The 27,695-nt window shown below is 39.1% G+C and overlaps 1 protein-coding gene across 1 annotated transcript; it reads right to left on the bottom strand.

The window, feature by feature from the left end:
• Positions 1-781: 781 nt before the first annotated feature.
• On the bottom strand, positions 782-27,207 carry CDC37L1 (cell division cycle 37 like 1, HSP90 cochaperone). The gene is made up of 7 exons (XM_055310551.1): positions 26,923-27,207; positions 22,496-22,777; positions 18,697-18,790; positions 9,924-10,039; positions 9,437-9,559; positions 6,511-6,675; positions 782-1,375 (listed from the first exon to the last, which is right to left on the bottom strand). The coding sequence occupies exons 1-7, from the start codon at positions 27,052-27,054 to the stop codon at positions 1,274-1,276; spliced, it is 1,014 nt and encodes a 337-aa protein (XP_055166526.1). The 5' UTR covers positions 27,055-27,207; the 3' UTR covers positions 782-1,273.
• Between the last annotated feature and the right edge of the window lie 488 nt (positions 27,208-27,695).

The following is a 27,695-nucleotide window of genomic DNA, read 5'->3' as shown; positions in this document are numbered from 1 at the left end:
TACTCTCAATGGGACTGAGCCAGAGACTACACCGGATACACACCAAAGCCCATGTTCCCCTAAGTCAGAAGACAAATCCTCAATAATAAGGATAGCATGGTCATCTAATTCCAAATGAATAATGAAATACCCTGGCACATTTGAAATGAATTATATAAGAAGTAGTAAAGCTCAGAAGCATCCTATGGTAACTGACCTAAGGACAGAAATGACAAATGTAGTAAAAGCCATCATTACCGACAAGGATCACCAGATTCTTAGAAATAAGGAGTTGGCAGCTTGAGGCAATTGGGTCTTCAAGATTTCTCCTGCCTTTAAAAAAGTCCTTGGGCTACCATCAGAATGAAACCACCATGATTTTATTTTATTTTTTTTTCCACCATGATTTTAAAAATCAGATTATTCTTCCCGTTTGTTCTTACAGGCCATTAGTATTCTTTTAAAACTTGCTCCCTGAGAGATCCCAGACTATGTCAAGTAAAGAAATTAAGAGTGAGTTCAAACTTGATCTCACTAAAAAAAAAAAAAAAAAAAAAAAAAATTGTAAAAATTGTATTAGCTTTATCAGTTTTTATATTACTATAACCCTTAATATTAAAAAGTCAACAGGGTAAAATTGACTTCTAAATAATACAGTTTTGAGAATACATAGGGGATAAAGTCAGTCTACATAAAAATGATACTATAATTAAGGATTTAACTGATGGTGTCGAAAATACAAATGTAATATTATTTTAAAGGGAAAGACTTTAATTTTCACCACCCAGCTTATTTAGTAAAGTAGATTATCAACTACTGATTTATTGCTTTTAATATGATGAAACACCAGATTTGACAGCTAAATTAGCAGTAGGATACAAGTACATTTTTATCTTTAATCATTTTTGTAGAGTAGGACATGTACATATCCATATAAAAAGAGACTGTAGCAGATGCCTCCTAGAATCAACCAGTTCTTGTAAACATTGCATTTGTGCAGATTTTCATACTTTGATTCCAAAACTGAGAACAATAAGATTAAAGGCAAATTTAGTAGCCAAAAAAAAGTCCAGTTTGACTTCAACATATGGTACCACTCCTCTCTTCCGAAAAAAAATCAAAAAACCTAGCAGCACATAAAAAAAATTTTACAAAACGTTTCAGTACTCTTTTTTCCCCTCCCATCAAAACCGAACAAAAATAAAGTGCAGCACCCATAAAAGTGTCAAGAAAATAGCCAAGTTCTTCCTTTCTTGTAACAAAATAGTACTTGGCCTCAGCAGTCTTAACCAAATCATACAGTGTCCATCATTTTGGATTCATCATCTTCTCTATGTACCATTGAGTTTAAACTGCAAAGAGCTGTATTGACAGAATACTGAAGATAATCTGGATTCTGGAAAAAAAAATATAGGGAAGAAACAATAGATGATAACCAGTTTTATGCCAGTATATGCAACTACATATTCAGTTTCACACTATTTCTCTTCAGTGTAGTAAATGCAAAGTAGGGGGGAAAGCAAATGGACTTTGAAGTCAAACTTGGGGTGAAACCCAAAAAGATAAAAAAAAAAAAAAGACTGGACCACTTGATCCAAAGAAGATGTGACAAAGACAGGATGACATATGTAAAAAATAAAACTGGAATAAACACTAACTTTTTCCCCTTTTAACAAAACTTGCAATTTATTTAATCATATAAGGCTACATCTTCCATATAATTGTATATACAAAGCTATGGATTATTTAAAAGATAAATACCACTTTAAATTGGCAATGCATTTTGAAATTACTAATTACCCCATTAAGTATTAAAAATGGAAAACACTATTCTGAATAAGGAAAAAAATCCATTTACCAAGTAAAAATTATAGCTACCTTCAGAGTCTATTTTGGTTTTTCAAAAGTTAAAAAGTGAGGAATTATTAATCTTTTGAGAGGTACTTAGATCCATATTTTAACATGGAGAATAAAAGAACATTTTAATTTGGATTTTATTTTTAAAACTCATAAATATTTTAACTGTATACTTCTAAAGCTAGGAAGAAAACCTTATTCAATAAAAGTAAAAATAAAACTATTATTTATTAAAGCACCATGACTAGGGAAATAAGCCCATAAGACCCAGGACTTTAGGAAATTCTTCCCTAAGAATTCAATTTTGTCTATTCAGTTGTTCTGAGTATCTGCTAGGTACTCAGAGTTTTACTACCGTTATCATCTGTTTTCATTTGCTTATTTTATTTATTAATTTTTTAAAATTTTTTAAAAAATTTATTTATGAGAGAGAGAGAGAGAGAGAGAGAGAGAGAGAGAGAGAGAGAGAGAGAGAGAGAGAGGCAAAGACACAGGCAGAGGGAGAAGCAGGCTCCATGCACTGGGAGCCCGACGTGGGATTCGATCCCGGGTCTCCAGGATTGCACCCTAGGCCAAAGGCAGGCGCCAAACTGCTGCGCCACCCAGGGATCCCATTTGCTTATTTTATTTAATGAACAACAATGAGGAAAATAATCCGGCCAGAGGATAGATGTCTTAAACTTTCCCACCCAAAGGGAGGCAGAGTTTTCAAATGATGCTCTTAATAAAGTAAAATACACATTGTGATTCTATTATATTCTATTTGTAAAAGTCAAAAGCTATTTTCAAAAGGTTTCAAAAGATGCTCTTAATAAAGTACAATACATTGTGATTCTATTACATTGTATTTGTAAAAGTCAAAAAGCTAGCCAGAAGTCAAGATTATTCCCAATCAAGTCTTTTTTTTTTTTAATTATTTTTTTTTATTTATTTATGACAGTCACAGAGAGAGAGAGAGAGACAGAAACACAGGCAGAGGGAGAAGCAGGCTCCATGCACCGGGAGCCCGACGTGGGATTCGATCCCGGGTCTCCAGGATCACGCCCTGGGCCAAAGGCAGGCGCTAAACCGCTGCGCCACCCAGGGATCCCCCCCAATCAAGTCTTGATGAAGGCAGTGGCAGAGATGACTGACTGGGGTCTGGAATACTACAGTAATGTTGGACCTCTGTTCTAATCCTGCCTCTTCCACCTAATGTCCTTAGAGAGAAAACCACTCTTCACAATTTAATAAAATTGAAACCAAGTCTATAGGATAAACCTAAGGTAACTTGGACTTCTGTCCAAGAGGCCTTGGTTTAGTTCTCGCAAAACTAAGGATGGTGGTATCTGGCTATTTCACAAGACGGTTGTCAACGAAAAAAAAATTAAAAGCTGAAGTGTTAATGCAAATTTTTTTAAAAAAATATTTTATTTATTTATTTATTTATTTATTCATTCATTCATTCATTCATTCATTCATTCATTCATGAGAGACTGAGAGAGAGAGAGAGAGAGAGAGAGAGAGGGAGAGGCAGGCTCCATGCAGGAAGCCCAATGTGGGGCCTGATCCCAGGACTCTGGGATCACGCCCTGAGCCAAATGCAGACGCTCAACTGCTGAGCCACCCAGGTGTCCTCCACAAATTTAAGATAGATAGATAGATAGATAGATAGATAGATAGATAGATAGATAGATAGATTGATTTATTTATTTATGTATGTATGTATGTATGTATTTATTTATTCCCAAATTTAAGTTTTATAAAAAATTATTGAACTCTCATTAGATTATCCCATTTTCCAAAGAAACGAGTGCTATGACCTTTTTTGACAATGCAAACCCAATTCCAAAGGCCCTCAGAACAGAGCTTTTAATTATCCTACCAAGACTGGACTGGAGTTCCCCCAGAACTCATCCATCTCCCTGAGAACTCTAAGGCTTCATCATGCAGAGACTTAAAAAAACAAAAAGCAATCAACATACCTAACCTACTCTATAAATTCCGCTGGCTACCCCATATTTTCATCTGGTAGTATTCTCAACACCTTTCTCATTTCAGTGACAAGTCCCTCTGTAAGAGCACACATCTGTGTCTCCTGTCCTGTGACAAGTCCCTCTGTAAGAGCACACACACATCTGTGTCTCCTGTCCTATCTCCAGCATAGGATTCAACAACAATCTGGAGTGCAGGTGAATGAACAGTGAAGTAGAACAGACACTAGGATTACAGGATTAGCCCCATTGCTTCCTGTCCTGATTTCAGGCACACTGCCTTCACCTACCTTCATGAGCTTCAGTTTATTCATCCATAAAAATGAATGAAAAGAAATCACGAGGCTTTTGAGAAGATTAAATGAAACAACAGGTGAACATGTTTTGTAATCTATAAACAAATGTAATAAAAATGGGATATAATTATCGCAGGAAGCTTTTCTTTCAGAAGCTCTCTGTCACCTAGTCCACAGTCCTTCTGTGTATCTAGCTGAAATATCATCCAGCCCTTTGCTTCCTCAGGAGGGATAGACCAGGATGGTCAACTTCAACCACAAGGAATTAGACTGTTGGCCCAAGTGAATTAGGTCTGAACAATCCTGAAATATCAGCAACTTTCAAGTGTCAAAGTTGTATAGTCCCAGCCCCTCATCTCACCAGGGGAGGCCGAGCAGCAGATTCGAAAGCTGATGCATGCAGTAAGAACTTATTTCTCCCAAATGAAAAGCAACTTGTTGATAATACAGGCCTATTATGATATTTTAGCTCGTGTCTTTTCCCTCTTATGTTTAGAACCAATGATATTCTTCAAAGTCTCTTTCTTCATCTGTTTTCATTATGTGACATCTTAATTTTAGGTTATATATTAGACTTGACAGTGTCTTACAGTCATAAAATTCCCTTGGAAAGACTACTTTCCTGTGGGCTATTTCTCAAAGAACGGAAGAGAAAATCATTACTACATTTAAAGAGCAGAAAGAGATATTCTGTAGAACAAATGGAAGGGGAATTTTTTTTAATTAATTAATTAATTAATTTATTTATGATAGTCACAGAGAGAGAGAGAGAGAGAGAGGCAGAGACACAGGCAGAGGGAGGAGCAGGCTCCGTGCACCGGGAGCCCAACGTGGGATTCGATCCTGGGTCTCCAGGATCGCACCCTGGGCCAAAGGCAGGCGCCAAACCGCTGCGCCACCCAGGGATCCCTGGAAGGGGAAAATTGCTAATATATGCAACTAAGGGGTAGAATTACTAATTATGTAAAAATCAAGACCTTGATTATTTTTATCCTTGAGAATTAGTATTTTTGGCTGAGTCGAATATTATCAATTGCTTTCCTTAATTGTCACTTTGGCCTATGATTTATGTAACTGAAATGGTGAAATTATAGAGGTATGAGGTATAGATACTGAAAATCTCCATCCTACCACTTAATGAGATTTAAAACTACAGGGCTCTCTTCATATTGTCTTCTGAATGAGACTGTCCTTTTCACCGTGTAGGCCACACACTGAACTGGCTAAAGCTGGTCTTGAAATCTTGCAGCCTGGAAATGCGAGATGACTGGGCTCAATTAAAATGCTACTAAAATAAACATGGGCAGCAACTTTCTAGTGGTAACTTAAATTTCCTTCTTCTGACAGAAATTGTTTCATGCTAGAAACAGACCTTTATTTTGATCTCACAGAGGCTCAAACAGTCGGTGAACATTACTAGAAAGAGCACCTTAACAGAAGGTGCGTTAACGTATTAAAAATGCTACCTCTGGGGATCCCTGGGTGGCGCAGTGGTTTAGTGCCTGCCTTTGGCCCAGGGCGCGATCCTGGAGACCCGGGATCGAATCCCACGTCAGGCTCCCGGTGCATGGAGCCTGCTTCTCCCTCTGCCTATGTCTCTGCCTCTCTCTCTCTCTCTGTGTGACTATCATAAATAAATAAAAAAATTAAAAAAAAAAAAAAACAGCAAAAAAAAATAAAAATAAAAAAAAACAAATAAAAATGCTACCTCTGGCAGGCAACACTAACATTTCATAATACTAAATAAACTCATGGAACAAATCACCTGGGTTGCCACAGGATGTATGCTCTGAAGTTAATCCATCCTAAGAAATTATTTTTTCTTTTTCTTTTTTTTAAAGTATTTTTTATTTGAGAGCTAGAGGGTGTGTAAGCATGCAAGGGGGTGGTGGGTGACGCATGGGGGAGAGAAACTTTAGCAGACTCTGTGCTGAGCAGGGAGCCTCACACAGGGCTTGATTCCATGACAAGATTCCATGATCTTCCTTGTCAAGATAACGACTCAAGCTGAAACCAGGAGGTGGTCACTCAACTGAATGCATTACCTAGGCACCCCCATCCTAAGAAATTCTTAATAGTACAGTTCGCTGAGAATGAGATGTTCCTCAGGAACCATCTTGAGAAGTTTATGATTAAAATGATCAACAGGTAACACTTGCCCTTAAGAGTGCTTAGGAGTAACTCATCTCTTCTATATTTAAAGGAGTAGAAGTTGGTGTCTCTCAAAATACGCAGTAGATGGAAGAGATTTAGTGTCAAAACATGGCATGAAATGAAGTTATTTTCTTAGGCAAGAATATTTAAAATGATCTCACACATATCATATGTAAGAACAAAGAGTAGTCCAAAATAACAAAAATTATGTGAATAAATTTATGAAACAAATATTTACTTTTCCAACTTACCTGTGGTAAGGATTCTAACAAACCTATAGATCCCACACTAGAATGGGGAACATGATTCTGAACTGTCATAGGCTGAAAACTTGGTGACTGAGAATAAAGTCGGACTCTTGACTTGAAAGCTTCAAGTTCATTTTTGAATGCTTCAAAATAACCTTCTTCCTCTGCCTGGAGAAACACAGAAAACAAAGACGTATTTTTCAAGACTTTCAGACCACACAGTAAATTCTAACAAACATGTATTAGATCTGAAGTGGAGGAAGTAAAGATAAGGCGAACTGTTTAAATGTACGTAGATACCACCCAAAATCCCTGTCAGATTTGTGAAAACTACTGGTGTGTTCCATTTCCCTCTGGTCCAGTAATATAAAACAAACACACACACACACACACACACACACACACACACACACACACGCATGCGCACACACACATACATATGTACACACACAAAGATAACAAAAGTAGGAATTCTCTGTATTTCTTGATTCTTGTCAGGATCCAAAATAGTCCTCACTTGACCTCTCACATTGCCAAGCAAAGGCAAGGGATGTTCTTAAAACCTTCTAATTGTCCATCAATTAATGATAGGGCACTATTATCTGTTTCTGTAATTCTCCAGCTCTATACTCCCTGTTCGTAAAAGCATTAAAACCAAATAAAATTCAATATTCAATTCCATTCTGGAAGTATCTGTTTTAGTGAAACAACTACGTTTTCAACATCATAGAAAAAAGTAGGAGTATTATGTTGCTGGAAGAGACCTCCCTCCTATGATGTATAACATAATCGAGATTCTTGATGTAAAACAACCAACTAGCAGTAGCCTCCACTTGTTTCCTCTGCAAAGAATGACACAGCACTTATCCTCCACTAATAGGACTTCAGGCTTTAAGTTCAGGTGATGGGATTTTTTTTTTTTTTTGATGTAAGGGATTTTAGCAAAATCTCATTCCATAATATCATTGGGCCCTTTGTGTAGAATGCTATTTTTTCTTTAATGTAGTTTAGGTTATGTAATCAAATTAAAACTTGCGAGTTAGTTATTAACATCAATATCTATACAAATCACACAATGTTCTGTGTTGCTATTCTATATTTTTATGAATTTAGCAATCATTTCCTTAATCCAACTATAGTATTTCACTTTAATCAATATATGCTACTTATATAGACACATAGGACATTAGCCTTCAGATCCAGAAGTGATCCTTCTCAAATGGTTTTGCAACAAACTATGAGAGGAGCCAAGTGGCTCAACTTCTGGCTTTACTGCATGTGGAAGGCCTAGGGATTTAGATCTGGAGAGACTTGACTGATTTTTCCTTTAAGTAATCTATTCTATATGCTAGTTTCCTAAATTGTAAAACAGAAATAATAACCTTCACAAAATCTTATGGGGATTTAATGAGTTAATCCATGTAAAGTGCTTAGAATAGTACCTGGCACAAAATAATAAGTACCCTGAAAGTCAGTTATTCCTTAATTTAAAAAAACTATTAACAACAAAATGCTAAGATTAGAGACTTTTCACTTCTATTTTGACAAAGTAAATTTTAAAGAATAAATATGGTTTGGCTATGTTCCATTATCCTATTAATAAGCACTAGTTCAGGGACACCTGAGTGGTTCAGTAGGTTAAGTGTCCACCTTCGATTCAGGTCATGATCTTAGCATCCTGGGATAGAGCCCCACAACAGACTCCCTGCTCAGTAGGGAGATCCAGTAGGGAGTAGGGAGTCTGCTTCTCCCACTCCCTCTGTATGCGCTCTCTCTCAAATAAATAAACAAAATCTTAAAAAAAAAGAAAAAAGAAAAAAGGGGGATCCCTGGGTGGCTCAGCCGTTTAGCGCCTGCCTTTGGCTCAGGGCGTGATCCTGGAGTCCCAGAATTGATTCCCGCATCAGGCTCCCTGCCTTGAGCCTGCTTCTCCTCCCTCTGCCTGTGCCTCTGCCTCTCTCTCTGTGTCTCTCATGAATGAATAAATAAAATCTTAAAAAAAAAAAAAGCATTAGTTCAAACATATCCAATAATAAGCTGAAAAACAAAGTACTTTTTTAAAGATTTTATTTATTCATGAGAGAGAGAGAGAGAAAGAGAGAGAGGGAGGCAGAGACAGGCAGAGGGAGAAGCAGGCTCCAAGCAGGGGGAGCCCGATGTGGGACTCAATCCTGGGTCTCCAGGATCACGCCCTGGGCTGAAGGTGGCGCTAAACCGCTGAGCCACCCGGGCTGCCCCTGTACCACAGGTTTTATTTTATATTTTATTTTTTTAAATATTTATTTATGATAGTCACACACACAGAGAGAGAGAGGCAGACACACAGGCAGAGGGAGAAGCAGGCTCCATGCACCGGGAGCCCAACGTGGGATTCGAACCCGGGTCTCCAGGATAGCGCCCTGGGCTAAAGGCAGGCGCCAAACTGCTGCACCACCCAGGGATCCCTGTGCCACAGGTTTTAAACATTCTTCTAGTCATTGAAATTTCAGGTTGTTTCTTATTATTTCATTACAAAAGTCATTTCTCATTAAACTGTGACTTCTTTTTTTTATTTTTGTTAAATTGTGAGTTCTAAACATGGAATATACTGTTATCTGTTCCATTCAACACTGTATCCTTAGCATCTTGAACAGTCCTTGCAAGACAGTCAATACGTATTGGCTGAATAAATGATGCACCACTCTAATTTTCCTAAACACATTCATCTAAACAAGTCTCAATTTCATGTGCATGATACAGTATAGCCTCTTACAGAGCTCCCTTAAGTCTAAATTAGCATGAAATCAGCAATGTAATTTTTTTCTCACTATAATATCTATACAGACTTTAGCTTGTGGCATTCTAGTTGGATGGCTATCTTTGATGTATATGGACCAAAGAGGTCTCACTTAAGGCTTAATCTTCTCATTTAAAAATATTAAATACTTACTTTGGCTTTCTGGAAAAATAAACGAAAACACCCTCTTGGATCCACATTACAATTTTTGGCCATTTCCATAATAAACTGCATTACAACAGCCTGATGTGCTATTTGTTCCATTAGAGCCCCTTTCTGAAAATAGAGAGATTAAAATTATGAGAAATACCCCTGGAAATGTATTTAATATTGTGATTACTATTTGAATTTTAAAACACGATTTTTCAATAGGTTATAAAAGAAAAAGGTTTATAGTATGTGGGAACAGAGAAATGAGGCTGCAAAGAGAGCACATCAGAGAAAAGTTTCCATATGCTAACTAAAACAATGAAAAATACTCCCACAGTAAACTCAAGGAAATTAAAAACAAAAAGATTATTAATTCCACTTAATAACCTTCTTGTTTTCATTCAAAGTAACATAAAAGACAAAACAAAAAAAACAAAAAGTAGACCAGAATTCCACTAAGGTTTCAGAAACTCAAAGGTTTACATGATACCTGCTCAGCTTCTAGATGAAAACACCATAAAATAAGATATTTAGCAGTCTCTTCACATACAAGGTATGGATGGTCAGACAAAAATCTCTGACTATCATCCCATCGACTCAACATACCTGTAAAAAAAAAAACAAAAAACAAACAAAAAAACCCAAGAATTAAACTACAATTGTCAGATACTCTTATAAACAAAGAAATTAGTATTTCAAAATGATTCTCTTTAAAGATAATTCACAGTACCACAGCAATTTGTTATGGTAAAAGAGCAAATAAAGCAATACTCAATATACTGGAAATAGCTTTTCAAGTTCACAGAAAGTTTTATTTTAAATAATTAGGTTAAAGTAGGGTGACTGGTTTAAAGCCAAAAAACTCTGCACCTGGGAAATGCCTGAAGTTCCAGGCAAACTGAGATGGCTGGACAACCTTGGCTGAACTGAGTACAAATGACTTCAAGAAACTCAGTATTATTTATTCACAGAATACAAATTTTTCTATTAGAAAGATAACATATAGCAAAATCTCAAGAAACTGTATTTAGCAAAACAATACAATAGAAAAACCACATTATCTCTAATTTATTTTAAAATGTCTAAGATGATATGGTCAAATGTTGACAGCACAGAAAACCAATCCAGTAGGTATTAAAATAGTAAATATACTTTAAACATTTTAGTCATCTTAATCATTTAGTCATGTTTGTAACACATAGAAAACACAATCACATTAAGCATACTTGAAAGAAGATGCCATTTTGCTTCATTTTAAAAAATATTTTATTTATTTATTCATGAGACACAGAGAGAGAGAGAGAGAGAGAGAGAGAGAGAGAGAGAGAGAGAGAGAGGCAGAGACACAGGCAGAGGGAGAAGCAGGCTCCATGCAGGGAGGCCGACGTGGGACTCAATCCTGGGACTCTGGGATCACACCCTGAGTCAAAGCAGATGCTCAACCACTGAGCCACCCAGGCATCTCTGCCATTTTGCTTCAAAAAATATCATGCTTATTCAAATACTACTTAAGGTATTCAAATTAGTAAGAAATTTGGTGAAAAAGTCAATGCCATCATGGAACCATCAAAGTGTTCAGCTTTAAATTTTGTTCTGTAAGCCTTACACTTGAACAAATTAACTATGTTAGCTTTAGATTCTTAAGACTCATCCAGGGCCTGGGTTGCTCACTTGGTTAAGGGTCTGCCTTCGGCTCAGGTCATGATCCCAGGTTCCTGGGATTGAGCCCCACATCAGGCTCCCTGCTTAGTGGGGAGTTTGCTTCCCCCTCTTCCTCTATTCCTGCTTGTGCATTCTCTCTCTCTCTCTCTCAAATAGATAAATAAAATCTTTTTTTTAAATATTTTTTTAATTTTTATTTATTTATGATAGAGAGAGAGAGAGAGAGAGAGAGAGAGAGAGAGGGGCAGAGACATAGGCAGAGGGAGAAGCAGGCTCCATGCGCCGGGAGCCCGACGTGGGATTTGATCCCGAGTCTCCAGGATCGCGCCCTGGGCCAAAGGCAGGCGCCAAACCGCTGCGCCACCCAGGGATCCCTAAAATCTTTAAAAAGAAAAAAAAAAAGACTCATCCAAAGAAGTCTGTATGTCATTGAATCATTATGGAAATTGTATTAAGATGGTGTTAACAGTTTGACAGTAAATATTTCCTCTAGAGACAAATTGAACTTCTATACGTTAAAGTTCCACATTAGAACACGAGAAAAAAACTGAGGACAAATGTCTTACTGAAAAATACACATTTAGCAACACATAGAAATCAAATGAAAATAAACGATTAACTTTCTCATTTAAAAAAAAGGAATAAGCATTTTAGTATTTTCATGTAAAGAGTTTACACGCTTTATAAAGTATTTATCTCCGACACTTTGGATATAGTGATTAAAGAGTTTTAAATTCTGAGAAAAAATGATTTAGAAAGTTACTTAAAACTACTTCTCAAGGTATAAACAGTCTAATAATAATAACTTCTGGGATCCCTGGGTGGCGCAGCGGTTTAGCGCCTGCCTTTGGCCCAGGGCGTGATCCTGGAGACCCGGGATCGAATCCCACATCGGGCTCCCGGTGCATGGAGCCTGGAGCCTGCTTCTCCCTCTGCCTATGTCTCTGCCTCTCTCTCTCCCTCTGTGACTATCATAAATAAATAAAAATTAAAAAAAATAAAAAAATAATAACTTCTGAGGGTCAGATCTAAAGAAGGCATAATCTTTCTTCCTTATACCTAAAGCCATAAAATAAATCCTATGAAGCAGTTTTGTGTTAGGTTTATTATATTCCAGAAGAGGAAGTATTTTTAACGCTATCCACCATCCATAGAGCATTGCTTCTATTTACTTCTCCATGGCAGCATCATCACTTACTGTGGCACCAAAATCTTATCTATTTTGGCTTCTTTTACAGGAAGGATAATATAAAATAGTTACACTTTTAGGGATCATGAGGAATGGGTATCATTAAATGTTACAATTTTTAAACTATCCATTTAATAACTAAGATAAAAACAATACTTGAGGTTGACCACAGCTTTTCTTTATCTGAGAAACACCTATCACCACCTGATTTCAAAAATGCCTATCAATTACCATCAAATCGAGGTTAGGTTACAGGGAGTCCATACACACCTCTGGAGAAAGAATATGGAATCTTATGAACAAAATACTTACAGATAATCAATGGCTTTAGTAGAACAGAACATAGCTGAAATTACTAATGTTATTTTGGAATTTGTAAACAAACATAAACAAATAGAAAGTAGCACAATCTAGCACAGTGACTAAGCAAGCCAACTCTGGAAGTCAACTGCATAGGTCAATTTCTGCCTCCCTTTATTTTACTCTTCTGTAAAATAGGGCAAATAACAGTATCTCAGAGGGTTTCTGTGAGAATTAAATGAGTTAATACACATAAAGCACACAAGACAGTGCTTGACAGAGAGAGTAAATATTAGGTACTATCAACACAAAAAGGAAAAATTCATTCTTGCAATTAAACATGAAATCCTTTGGTTAAGATTAATCTAGTTATTTCAACTAGCCAACCAATCTCTGAATGCTTGAAAACCCCTATTTTGATAAATTAAAATATTTTAATTATGTGCTTTCACCTATGTATTTTCCTGAATGTCTAACTTGCAATCCATCCATCAGCTCTCAGTATTCCACCTGATTTTTTTTTTTAAAGATTTTATTTATTTATTCACAAGAGACAGAGAGAAAGAAAAGCAGAGACACAGGCAGAGGGAGAAGCAGGCTCCACAGAGGGAGCCTGATGTGGGACTCGATCCTGGGACCCCAGGATCGCGCCCTGGACTGGAGGCGGTGCTAAACCGCGGAGCTACCTGGGCTGCCCATTCCACCTGATTCTTAAAATAGTCTTCCAATACACACATCTCTTTCTCTTTCTTCTTTGCTTTATACTTACAGAGTAATAGATTTGAATCCTCTAAATTATACTAATTATTTTAATGTCTCTAACTGCTAAAAACCTCCCCAAAACGTTGTAAATGTCTTAATGAAAGAAAAATGACCTATTTTTCTGTATTTCCCAGGTCCTGTGTCTCCTGTATTTCAATAACCTACCACTAGACAACTATTTCTACCTACACACTTGCACATAGTCATTTTATTTGAAACTAAACCCGTCTTTCTCTCCCTGCCATCTACAGTGCTCCTAGGTCACCCACTCAAAAATTCTAGAAATTCCTCTAGACATTTCCTTTCCTCCCACATCAAACTGATCACCAAGTCCTGTGGTTTATACTATTACCAACTATTAAAATATGGTGAATCACATTAATAAATTTTCCAATGTTAACCCATCCTTGAATTCTTAGGATAAACCCTTTCAAAGTATTTTTTTTCATATTATAAAAAAATTGTATGATCATTGTGAAGAATTTGAAAAATCCAGAAAAATCATCTGCAATCCTACAAGAGAAAATTAATGTTAACACTTTAATGCATTTCTTTCTGGGCTTGTATTTTAATGAGTTAAAATTAGAATCCTGTTATATATATTAATTTTCTATTAATTTCAGTCCATGTTCTATTCAGGGGTACTTTATATTTATATTAAATGTCTTTCAAAAACAGGACATTAGGGACACCTGGATGGCTGAGCGGTTAAATGTCTGCCTTCGGCTCAGGGTGTGATCCCAGGATCCAGGATCAAGTCCCACACTGGGCTCCTTGCAGGGACCCTGCTTCTCCTTGTCTGTGTCTCTGCCTCTCTCTCCCTCTGTCTCTCTCATAAATAAATAAAATCTTAAAACAAAAAAAGCAAAAAAACAGGACATTAATGTGTTTTTGAAAAGCAATATGTATGAGGAGAGTGAATTATCTACCTTCCACACAAATGAGAAAGATCCATCACAATATTTATACAAACATTTTAGCTTTTGGTAAAATTTCCAGTGACAAGACTCAAAAATCTTAAATCACAGCTAACTTTGACTGGAAGTGAAGAGAGGATATGCCATGAAAAACTATGCTAGATCATCTAAAAGCCACTCTGATGATCAAAAATGATGTCAAAGATGCATATGACATTGAATAAAACTACTCTGAAATTTAAAAGAAAATAGACTTTGTTGCTAAACTGGTATTTTTCATTTATAAAACATGAATTAACTAAATTAATGAATTAAATATGTTAAGGAGAAAAAAATCAAGATTTCACTGCTTTAAAATACTCCACGATATGGTCATACTATTTACCATTAAATGGTAAAGTTCATCTACTTATTAGAGCAAAAGTACGATAGTCAACAAATAATGGAAGAGCAGCCCGGGCGGCTCAATGGTTTAGCGCTGTCTTCAGCCCAGGGGGTGATCCTGGAGACCTGGGATCGAGTCCCGCACTGGGCTCCCTGCATGGAACCTGTTTCTCCCTGTGTCTGTGGCTCCACGCCCCCCCCCCCCCCCCCCGTCTCTCATGAGTAAATAAAATCTTAAAACAAACAAACAAACAAAAAACAAAAAAAGAAATACCCTAATGGAAATGTTAATGTCAAGTACACACAAAACCACAGAGAAGTACTGGTATCAAGCCCCTGGAGCCCTTCCCAGCCCCCCAGGTATCAGGCCCAGGTCTTCCAAGAGTCTGGAATGCAATCCAAGTTTGAAAAGCCTTTAGTGGGAAGCTTTAATTACAGCTGCATTTATTCCAGATGTGTTTGCTTTGAAGAAGTCTATCAATGTAGTCATATGACAAATGCTCCCCTCCGAATCTTTACCGCAAAAAGCATTAACTCCAGAAACATTTGCTTCCACCCATCAGGAAAAGCATTAAACTTTCACTACCTTGCCTAAGGTCCCTGTCAGCTCTGTGCCACAATTTAGTCCACAGGGACTTTTATCACCTCATCATCCCACATGACTCCAAGTTGGCCCACTTCATACCGATGGAACTTGGCAAGCAGGAAGTAGTAGGGATCCAAATGTCTTGGTAAGATACAAATGAAGATTTGGGAGCCTACCACCTCAGTAACATTCTGGGGATCCAAGGAGCTGTGGCAAGTAGGATATCTTCTCCGAAGTAAAAAGCTACTGTATATTTCCATTAAGAAACAGGCACAATGTGAATCTGGGAGTAGCTATCAGGTCTGGCTGGCTTTGAAGACAGGAAGGCTCTGGTCAGTATAAGAGGATGAGACACTGGAAGCCCCCAACATGCAATGGCAAAGCTGCTGCTTATTAATCACTTTTGGATGTCAAGTCAGCCTTTTTCCTCAGCCATCTATCTCCCTACTTGCATAATATAGTTTCTAAACTCAGGGGTCATGGTGGCAGACATTCAGTGGCACAGGATCACCCCATCAACAATATTCCAGTATAGCCTCTGAATATCTAACTTGCCTGTAGCAGAATCCAGTGCTGAAAACTAAATATGGCACCATATACTGGATGGACCAGTCAACCATCAAGTAACAAACTGTTTATCTTGGTCCCATTTCATCTTGGAAAGGTGTTTCCTCACTTGAACAAACCCATTCTAGATCCAGTGTTGTCCTCCCTCCCCACCATGCTTCTACCAGTTAATACACCTATGGTCTTACTAAACGAGTTATTTAGTACCCATACACATGATTTCTTGATGCAGAAATTCATTTTACAGCAAAAGACATGAAGACAATAGGTTCATGAAATTCACTGGTCTTACAAACATCACTACCCAGACGCAGGTTTTATGGAATGGCTAAATGCTTTACTAAAGACTTAAATATAGTGCCAGGTGGATTACAATACCTTGTGAGATTAGGTTTTTTCCCCAGACGAAACTGTTTCTTACTGAGGCATTCAGTTTATAGCAAAAATGAGGGAACTGTTTTGCACCTACTAGGTTTTCCCATGGCATGCAGCTGGGTGACAAGACCCTGAAGGAGGCTATTCCGCTAGAGGCAGTGGAACACATAGATCTAAGAAGCAAGGACCACAGGTGGGAAAGGTAAATCACATTATCACAACTAAGAGTCATTTACAGAATTTTTAAAAGTAAAAACTTTATGTTCATTTCTTCAGGTCCTATCCTTGAATTAATCTGAATACAGTCTTTTTTTTATTTTTATTTTTATTTTTTAGTCTTTTTTTTTAAATAAGAAATATGAGAAAAATAAATTCTTTATGAGTAAACTACAGAAAAAGGGGAAAAAATCTGAAGTACTATCTACTGTTTTAATAAACCTGAAGAATGAATGAAATTCTAAATACTTAGGGGGAGGGACGCCTGGGTGGCTCAGCGGTTGAGCACCTACCTTTGGCCCAGGGCATGATCTTGGAGTCCTGGGACCGAGTTCCACACCAGGCTCCCTGCATGGAGCCTGCTCCTCCCTCTGCCTATGTCTCTGCCTTCTTTCTCTATGAGTTTCTCATGAGTAAATAAATAAAATCTTTAAAAATAAGTAAATAAATACTTAGGGGGGGAAAACATTGAAAATACATTTTAAAATGCCATGTATTAATAAGCTTATTAACATATTACAAATAAAAACTATGTTTACTAAATTAACATATTACTTGGGGTCAAATAATATGCCTTGAGCCTTAATCTCTAATATTTCCCAGTGGCATTTTGACTCCAGCGGTACTACATCGCTTACCCGACATAGCACGTTGTTTCCTGACTCTGCTTTTGCACACAGTGCTAGTGCTTCCTTATCTACAAGGAGAACTTCATAATCTAACTCAGATGTTCTCTCTTGTTGGAAGTCTTCACCACATCAAACCCCAACCCATCGTCTTTCCCCAATAGAAAAAACAATTTTTCAGTACTTTGTATACATATTTCTATTACTATGTTTATCTGAATAGCAGTTAAGGATCCACATAAATTATAGATGAACATATCCAAAATCTGAAAATAATGAATGCTAATCTTTTTTTTTTTTTAAGATTTTACTTATTTATTCGAGAGAGAGAGAGAGAGAGAGAGAGAGAGAGAGAGAGGCAGAGACACAGGCAGAAAGGGAAGCAGGCTCCACGCACGGAGTCTGACATGGGACTCAATCCCAAGTCTCCAGGATCAGGCCGCTGAAGGCAGCACTAAACCACTGAACCATCCGGGCTGCCCCGAATACTAATCTTATATCCATAAAATAAGCAGATACCACAGAAGCAAAGAAGGAAAAAGACAAAAGCAAATACTAGTTGGGAAATGGAAAGAGGCCATGGAGTAAGCAAAGACCGGTGTCTTAGAGGGTAGCATTATATAAGAATTGATTGAATTTTGCTTCTCTTCACAATTTAGTTTACTGTCAATCTATTTATGACCAAAAAATAGTATAAAGCAAGAACTGTACAACTTTGCCAGAAGTAGCCATAAAACTGGTTTTGTCATTTATCTTTCTTTTTGTCCCCCCTCCCATTTTTAAAAAAAAATTTATTTTTTTTTAAAGATTTAATTTATTTATTCATGAGAGACAGAGAGAGAGGCAGAGACATAGAGAGAGAGAGAAGCAGGCTCCATGGAGGGAGCCCGATGTGGGACTCGATCCCAGGACACCAGGATCACACGCTGGGCTGAAGGCAGACGCCCAACCGCTGAGCCACCCAGGCATACCCCACTTTTTTAAAAAACATTTTTCAAACAAATTATTTATTTGAAAGACAGAGCGCACACAAAGCAGGGGGAGTGGCAGGCAGAGGGAGAAGCAGGCTCCCCACTGAGCAGGAAGCCTGATACAAGGCTCAATCCCAGGACTCTGGGATCATGACCCGAGCTGAAGGCAGACACTTAACCAACTGAGCCACCCAGGTGTAATTTCCATTTTATAAATACATTGTTTGTATACATATTTATGATATCAAACATTTTTTATTAAATATTTTATTTATTTATTCACGAGAGATACAGAGAGAGAGGCAGAGACAGAGGCAGAGGGAGAGGCAGAGAGAGAGCAGCAGGCTCCATGCAGGGAACCTGACATGGGACTCAATCGGAGTCTCCAGGATCAAACCCTGGGCCGAAGGCAGGCGCCAAACCACTGAACAACACAGGTGTCCCAATATCAAACATTTTTTTAAAAAGATATTTATTTTACAGAGAGAGAGCACACATGCACATAAGCAGAAGGGCAGAGGGCGAGGGAAAAAGAAAATCACAAGCAGATTCCCTGCTGAGCATGGAGCCCCACCCAGGACTCAGTCTCACAACCCTGAGATCATGACTGGAGCCAAAATCAAGAGTTGGACACTCAACTGACTGACCCACCCTGGGGCCCCAATATCAAACACTTTATAAAATAAGGAAACTAAGCAGTAGACTTACCAAAATGTCTGATTTTTTGTTCATATTTCTGCATAAATGATTTTGATTTATCTTCATCTTCTATTTCTTTTCTTTTATCTTGATTAATAAAACTCTAAGAAAAAAAATGCTTAAAGTTAAAATCAGATTTTATATTCTTTGAATATTCTTTCTCAGGTACTGAATGCCTAGCAATGCTTCCTACAGATACTATTAAAAGGTAGTATAGTATTTTTTTTAAAGGTAGTATAGTATTATACTGATATTATAACTATTAAATTTGTCTGTAAAATTCTTTCAAAAAATTAAAATTTTCCTGTATTAGTTTCATTATTTAAAAAAAATCTGTGCAAAATTACAGAATTATTTTAGAAATCATAGCAAAAAATCCAAGTGCATTAACTTTTTTGTTAAGTGGAATTTCCCCATCAAAGTATAGAAAGATCCTTTACATTCCAAATATATATTTTGCATTATTCATTTCCATTAAATGTTTGGAACTCTACACAAATCTTTGGAGTTCTTGCTAGAAATAAACTTAAGACATTCAAAGTGTATAAAGTATATTTACTATAGCTTCTCCAACAGGACATAAACCTAAAATGGACCTTTGCTGCAAACTTTTCTTAGGATAGGCCAACACTTTGATTCTGAAATCAAGTACAAATTTCTATTAAGAAATATTTCCAGTTAAATAAGCCATAACTTATGGACCCTGATGAAGTTTTTATCTAGCCAGAAAACTGGCAGGACAGTTTCACAGAACATTCTGTGATCGCATTTAAACCTTATAATCATCACTGCCATAAAACAAAATCCCAAAGTAGCTCTCTATCAGTTTACAATGCAGAAACACACAAGTCTGTATTTTTTTTTTTTAAAGATTTTTATTTATTCACTTATTCATGAGAAAGAGAGAAAGCAGAGACACAGGCAGAGGGAGAAGCAGGGTCCATGCAGGGCGCCCGATGTGGGACTCAATCCTGGAACGGCGGGATCATGCCCTGAGCCAAAGGCAGAAGCCCAACTACTGAGCCACCCAGGCATCCCAAGTTTATATATTTCATAATAAAAACATTTTTTCCTTTATATATCCTGCTATCTAGACCAGCACTGTTCAATAGAAACACAATCCAAGTCACAAATGTAATTTAAAGTTTTGTATTTGCCACATTGAAAAGCAAACACAGATGAAATCGGTAATTGGTTTATTTAACCCAATATATCCAACATATGATCATTTCAACATGTAAGACAAAAAAATTATTCACAAAATATTTTACTTTTTTTGGTACTAAGTTACTGGAATCTGGTGTGTATTTTACACTTACAGCACATCTCAATTCGGACTAGCCACATTTCAAGCGCTCAATAACACATGTGGCTAGCGGCTATCGAGTTGGACAGCACAGATCTAGACCAGTGCTCTCAAGTCTCAAGCTCACAGACAAAACCAATGTACGATTTTGACCAAATGACTAGAACAGTAATCCTAATTAATTTGTGGTATAAATATAAATGTAGGCTATGTTAGAACCTAAAACACACACACACACACACACACACACACACGCACGCACAAATAAAAGCAGAGACAAATGAAAATATTTTCTTTGTGACCACTGTGTTAAAAGACATTAACTTGGGGATCCCTGGGTGGCTCAGCGGTTTCGCGCCGGCCTTTGGCCCAGGGCGCGATCCTGGAGTCCTGGGATCGAGTCCTGCGTCGGGCTCCCGCCATGGAGCCTGCTTCTCCCTCTGCCTGTGTCTCTGCCTCTCTCTCTCTCTCTCTCTCTCTCTCTCTATCATAAATAAATAAAAAATAAATCTTAAAAAAAAAAAGACATTAACTTTTTAAAACAAAGAAACACTACTTTGACCACTCCTTCTGGAAGAAAAAAATTACCTTAAGTAGTTATGTGTATAAATGCAAACCAGAAATAAAGGCTAAGGATACACACCCCTTAGAAAAATATATATAGATACAGTGAATCATTCAGATAATGAATGATCTTGGTGTGTGTGTGCACAATAATAAACACACAATGCGGGTAGCCCCAGTGGCGCAGCGGTCTGGCATCACCTGCAGCCTGGGGTGTGATCCTGGAGACCTAGCATCGAGTCCCGCATCGGGCTCCCTGCATGGAGCCTGCTTCTCTTCCTCTCTCTCTGTGTCTATGAATAAATAAATAAAATCTTTAAAAAAAATAAAAAATAAATAAACACACAATGCTACAAGCACGTAAAAAGTTTAGAAAGATACAACTCACTGTTAATAGCAGTTATCTCTGGGAATGAAACTAGAAGTGAAGGAAACCTTTCAATTCTATTTTACATACTCTTTTTTTCATGGTAAGCATGCTGTACTCATAATTTTTCTCAATTTAATAAAGCACCGATAGAGTCAGTGGTGTTGTACACTTAACATATGCATATTACTTGTTAATATAGAAGAACTAGGGCTGGCCCAAGGGAAGGACATTAAAAGTGCTTAAGAGGATGTGTTGAGAGTGGGTGCTAGGAGAGAAACAAATGGTGTTATAGACGGAGAAGTCTAGAGAGTAATGATGGCTAAAGATAAAAGTGAATGTGGACTTAGAAAGAGCAGTCTACCTCTGAAGCTTTGAGAATTTAGTACAAATAGAAAGAAGTAATACTTTACACCGTAGTAAAAATGAATTCCATTGCCCATTTCTTCAACAGATACAACAGTCAAAGAATAAAGTCTACATAATCCAGTGAGAAACTGAACACTACTCTTAATGAATGACTACTAACTTGGCAAAAGCTCTGTACTAGTCCTTTGGTAATGCTGGTAATGCTAAATCTGGATTACTATCTGAGGTTTACTTATCTATTTATTTATTTTAAAAGATTTTATTTATTCATGAGAGACACACACAGAGAGAGAGAGAGAGAGAGAGAGAGAGAGAGAGAGGCGCAGAGACACAGGCAGAGGGAGAAGCAGGCTCCATGCAGGGAGCCTGATGCGGGACTCGATCCTGGGACTCCAGGATGATGCCCTGGGCCGAAGGCAGGCACTAAACTGCTGAGCCACCCATGGATCCCCCCCCTCCGCCTTTTAAAAAGAGATTTTATTTATTTATTTGACAGAGAGACCAAGCAGGGGAAGCAGCAGGCAGAGAGACGGGGAGAAGCAGGCCCCCTAGTGCCATGGAGCAGGGAGCCAGATGTGGGGCTCAATCCCAGGATCCTGAGATCATGATCTGAGCTGAAGGCAAATGCTTCGCTGACTGAACTACCCAGGTGCCCCTCCCTACCTGAAGTTTACTAAATACATACTGGTAAGTAACACTGAAAGATTATTTAACAAATCCACTATCTATACGTTAGTGTTACAAAACTGAGAGCAAGCTGACAGCAACATCAGAAAGCTCCTGTAACATCTGAGCTTTCCCAATTGCCTGGCCCTATCCTATGGGCTTTTAAGAAATTACCTCAGTCTTAATACCACCACCCCCATAGTGTTGAAGAAACTGAGGCTTAGAGATGGTAAGTGACTTGCCCACAGTCACAGAGCCAGCAGCATGTGACAAAGCTGAGAGCTAAGGCAGTCTGATCCCAGAGTCTACCCTTACATTCAGTGTGCTATGCTACAGCCATGTATTTATATTAATGACTATTCACATTTGACCCTATTGGGGATATAGGTTTCTGTAACAAACACTTTTCATAAACTGTCAAAACTCAATACTGTTCACAGGTTTTGTTGCTTTGTTACCAAATATGCACAACTGGTTTGTACAAACACTTCCATTTTCTCTTCTCTCATTTTAATCCAGTAAAAAGTCGTACGTACCTTGTTAAAAACATCCTTGCTAATGGCATCCATGTTCCACAGACACATTCTCTCTCTCTGTACTAGAGCCTCTTCTTTCTGCCGCCATTCTTCTTCACGTTGCCTTAGCTCTGATACTGCTGTTTGTGCTTTGGCATGTTCCTGATCCAAGGACTCAGAGTTATGCAGGGCTAGGCTACCAAGTTTCTGCTGAGCTTCAGCGAGATTCCATTTGCACGCCACAGAGCTCTTCACAAACTCTTTCTGCTTTTGACAAGCCAGTTCAATTCCATGGCTATACATCTGGATAAAAAACAGTATTGTAAGAAATGAAGACGGCAACGGGTATGTTTATTCAGCACGATTCAATTTTCTGTTAGTCAAGGATTTCTATATAGTATTTTTGGTACATAGGTATCCTGACTTCTCTGTATGTAGTTATACTTTTATATTATAGGCATTCGTCAACCAGATTCTAAGCTCCTTTGATAATCTATGCTACTCCTCTGACAACTAGCAGCAGCAAAAAGTCTCATAATTAACACAATGTTCTGCATATAGCTTGTGCTCAAGAAACTGGATTTATCATTTCATAGTCCTGAAACAGCAGAATGAGAACAAAAGCTTCAATCTAGCCCATTACCTTACAACTCAACATGCTGAAAATCAGATCTTTAGAGTTTTGTTCTGAAAGTTCTTCACTGAAAAGAACCTTTTATTTAGAAATAATCACTTCTTGGTTTCCATTTTCCTTCTCTATTATCCCAACTTTTGGTGATCTGAGAAAATCTTATATTGGGAATTTCTGTTTATAACTGACTCTATCAGATATTCTTTAGCTTAATCTTAATCAAAATAGGCAAAGTTATAAAAACAAAAGCAAAAACTGGTTCATCCTGGTGACTGACTGTTCCACTGAGAAGCAACAGTAATTAGTTTTAATATTTACTGACCTACTACATGTGAGGCACTGTGATAGGTGTTTAAGTCCTTATGCTCCTCAGCTCTCTAAAAGCTGAAAGCACGTATTTTATGAATCCTCAGCCAAAATGTAGATCAATTTCAAACTAGGTATAGAGAACAATCTTACTTGATTTGTTTCCTAATCTGCATCACTACTCAAGCCCTTATAATTTCACATCTCAATTATGTATATACAGTCTTTCTCATCTGAAGCCATTCTCTACTACACTTGGAGCCATCTCTCCAAAAAACAAATCTGATACTTTTACTCGTTCCTAAAGTCTTAGGTAAAGGACAAATTCTGTGGCATGGCATGGTCCTTCATGACTTCCCTTCCTACTATCTCTCTAGACTCAGTTCTAGTTGCTCTTCTGTTTGCTTATTCTTCCCATCCCCTACCCCTTTCAATTTGGCAACTCCTCATCCCCCAGCTCCTATCTCCATACCAGATTCTGCAATCACTTCCTAAGTCTTTTTTTAATCCCTTCCCTTCCCAAGGTTTGCATACTTCTTAGTGGTGTTTTCACACAATGTTGTGCTTATTTGTTTACTCTACCAGCAGTCTCTTGAGGGACTAGGACTCCATAAATGTTAGATACATAAATGTTTCTCCACTTTTTGGAAAAGACTAGTGGTGGCAAAGAATTCCAGACAAGTAGCTGCAAGGCCTCTCTTTTTGGGTTGAGTCTTAGATTTCTATTGTGGCAAATGTAGACACTGTTGCTATTCAGGTGTTTTATTTACTCATTTAGCAGTTTTGGAATCCAGGTCCTAACCAATCAAGTTAAATATTTATTTTTATTTTTTGCTATTTTAGATAGGATCAATAATAACTGTAGCCCAGCTATGTTAAAAAGGTGCCAGGAAAAGGAGAATAATGAAGTTATAAAATTTGCTTTGTCAGAAAAGACAAATACATTCTAAGAAAGGCAATGTGAACAAATGAAAATACCGTGCATTTTCAAATTATGTGGGAGCAAACATTCATATCTCAAATCAAACATAGAAATCTTATTTCCAAATTCTAAAAATGACTCACGTTTAAATTCCTCTCCACAGAGTATACAGATAACATCTGGCAATTTGAGCAAACTACCCAACATGTATTGAGATGATTTAAAAAAAAAAAAGGTCATTTTACCTGTAAACACATTGAGGTTTTATTTTATTTTTTTAAAGATTTTATTTATTTATTCATGAGAAACACACAGAGAGATGGGGGGGGGGGCGCGCAGAGACATAGGCAGAGGGAGAAGCAGGCTCCATGCAGGGAGCCTGATGTGGGACCCAATCCCGGGACTCCGGGATCATACCCTGAGCCAAAGGCAGAGAGATGCTCAACCGCTGAGCCACCCAGGGATCCCACAATTGAGGTTTTAGAGGAACATTAAACATAATACTCTGATGAACATAAATTCAAAAATGGAACTGTTGGCATTAGGTTTACTAATGTAACTTTACATTAAAAATGCTCAAACAGAATCTCTAAATTCTGAATTGCCTTTTACTTTAATTGGATCTCAGAACATATGACATTAAGATGTCTAGATTCCCCACCTCTCGTAAAATTAAACCAGAGCTGTTTTTGAAAAAACTACAAAATGTTTATAATTTGAATTAAACATTTTCTTCTTTCCAAATACTCCAATCCAAAAACATAAGTCCTAAGCCCAGCAAGATAAGTGGGTTATAAACACAGGAACTAATTTAGGATTAGTAATCACTTTGCAAATTTTAACACCAAAGGTAGTTTCACCCATGTGGTTTTAAACTACATCCAGGATGGTAGTAAGTCCAGCAGGTAGGAAAAACCACTGTACTAGGCGCCGGAAGTGGGTTCTAGTCTTAATTCTGCCACTAACTAGCCATAGAGTCTCAGAGAAGTCATTTTTAATGAAAAAGATAAACCTATTTACTTACAACATCACTTTCAGCCAAATAAGCTTGCAATTCCAAGTGCATAAGTAAAAAATATACAGTTTTTAAGTTTATTTTTCTTTTTAGTAATCTCTACACCCAACATGGGGCTTGAACCTACCACCCCAAAAACAAGAGTCATGTGTTCCTCGGACTGACCCAGCCAGGTATTATCAGCTTAGATATTTTCTAAGTTCAGAGCTCCTCTTAGGTTACTTTTGTGATTCAACCACAATGCACTATAATTCTGGTGACCTCTTATTCTCCCATATGCCTTCAAAATTGACAACAGCAGCTGCTGTTCTTTTTTTTTCCTCTGTAACACACTCGTTATATGCTCATATAACACGCTTTGTATATAAAGATGACACCAGTGATCCATAATTAGGGGGTGACTACTGACCTATCAACTCTCATGGTGGCCTCCTAAAACATGTTTTGCACTTTCCCAGAGACTGGCTGGCCGAAGTACAGTCTACGGTTATGAAACAGCATTTTTCTGTGAAGCCAACTAACCCAGTGAGCTGGGCTTAGGACTGATGGCCTTACACTTATTGGAAAATGATTTAAATAACTCATCTTCACTAACAGCTAGCAGGATGAGCCTCAAGAAAAACTGTTAATTCAGTTAAGCCCTTTGGAACCCCGTTTTGCAAGAAGCCTAGAACCTATAACCCGTTTCACTGAACATATTAGTGTTTGGTCTGTGTTCCTGAAATACACTTCCAAACACACTCAGAGTAGGAGAAAAGCCAGGGCAAGGTGACATATATGAGTATATAAGCATTCCCTAAGATAGGACCCCCCAAAACCATCCGAAATGATGTGTCATCTGGTTAAGTTTCAGAGGAAAGAAGGCTGGACTGAAAACCACAAGTAACACCAGGAATATGAGGAAGGCAGTCTGAGGGGAACAGGCAAACGTGTGCCTGTACGTTTTCCCTGGAGAATGATGTGAAGCCGAACTTCAAGCATAATCGCACGGGAGGGGGGGAGGAAGCGGTCGCGTTAATGAGACGGATTCACAGCAGCATCAAAAAGCGAGGTTCACAGAATTTATTCAGATGTCAGAAGTCAGTGAAATTGGATCCTAAATCTGGATAAAAGGTCAGGAGCTCAGGAGCTGTTGCCGGAATACAACCAACCATTCCCTGTGCAACACCAGTACCGGAGCACAAGTATTAGAGCCTCCCACCGAATAACGCGCTCGGATAAAGACACACGCACGAAGGGACAAAGGGTCAACGTTAGAACGCTAGCCGCCCCAAATCTGGGTGCTGTCAGGAGGGGGCGGAGGGGGGAGGGACATCTCCCAAGGAGGGGAAGGAATTCGCCAAGGTGAAAAGGTGTGCGCGGAGATGGAGGTCGGGACTGTGTGGCCAGCCCCCCTGGGAAGCCCCCCGAAGATGCTACAATAGCCGCGGGACGGCACCAAGCTGCTGACCGCCGCCCCGGGAGTGGGACGGGGGCGCGGCACAGGGCGCAGGGGGGTCGCGGAGAGAGGGGGCTCTGGGGGCCTGGCGATGGCACCTCCCCATCCCCCTCGCCACACGCGGGACCCCTCTCACCTGCGCGCCGCCGCCCGGCAGCTGCGGGCAGCGGGGAGAACTGGGGGACACGTCCAAGTCGCTCTCTTCCTCAGCCTCACCCTCGGCCCGAGGGAGGCTCCAAGGTCCCGGCGGCGGCCACGGCTGCTCCATGTCCGGGGGGCCCCAGCCCTAGAAGCGTCACTGCCAAGGGACTTGGCGCGAGTGGAACCTGCTGCGCGGAGCCAGCCGCCCCAGCCGGCCGGGGCCGTTACCCAGAATGCCTCCGCCGGCCGCGACGCCGACGCACACCCCGCGCTAGCCTGGGCCGGGGACGGCGGAAGAAGACGGACACGCTCGGCGACGTCACTTCCTGTTTGGGGGGCGGGGCCGGGGAGGCGGGACCCGGGGGGGCCTGCGTGAAGGGGGTGGGGGTGGGGCTGGCGTTTAAAATTCCCTTCTCTGAAGCCTCTGGGCGCTGCCCAGTCCATCCCTGAGGGCGCCGTGGGCCGCGTAGCGTCGAGTCGCTGTTGCCCCGCGTTCCCTCCGCTGTGCGCCGTGGGTCTCGGACGCCGAGAGATGCGGGGTCCCTTTTGGGGAGTTGTTTGCAAACTGCAGCAGCTCCTTTCTGCACGTTCGTGTGTCAAGTAGGAGCCCGGAGGCGGGGTGGGCGCAAAGTAGGGCCGGGTCTTGAAAAGCGGAGCGGTGTTTTCTCCCGTTTCGAGTGCCGAGCTGCGGGGTGGTTTGCGAAAGTTGGCCGGGAGGGGTGCGCCGAGGTTGAAGGGGTCGAGGTGGCGCGGCTGCGAGCGGACCCA

Source organism: Nyctereutes procyonoides, unplaced genomic scaffold, assembly GCF_905146905.1.
Source record: "Nyctereutes procyonoides isolate TBG_1078 unplaced genomic scaffold, NYPRO_anot_genome, whole genome shotgun sequence".
NCBI classification, from domain to species: Eukaryota; Metazoa; Chordata; class Mammalia; order Carnivora; family Canidae; genus Nyctereutes; species Nyctereutes procyonoides.
Note: the sequence above shows the minus strand (reverse complement) of the source record. Positions and strands in the feature narration are given on the sequence as shown.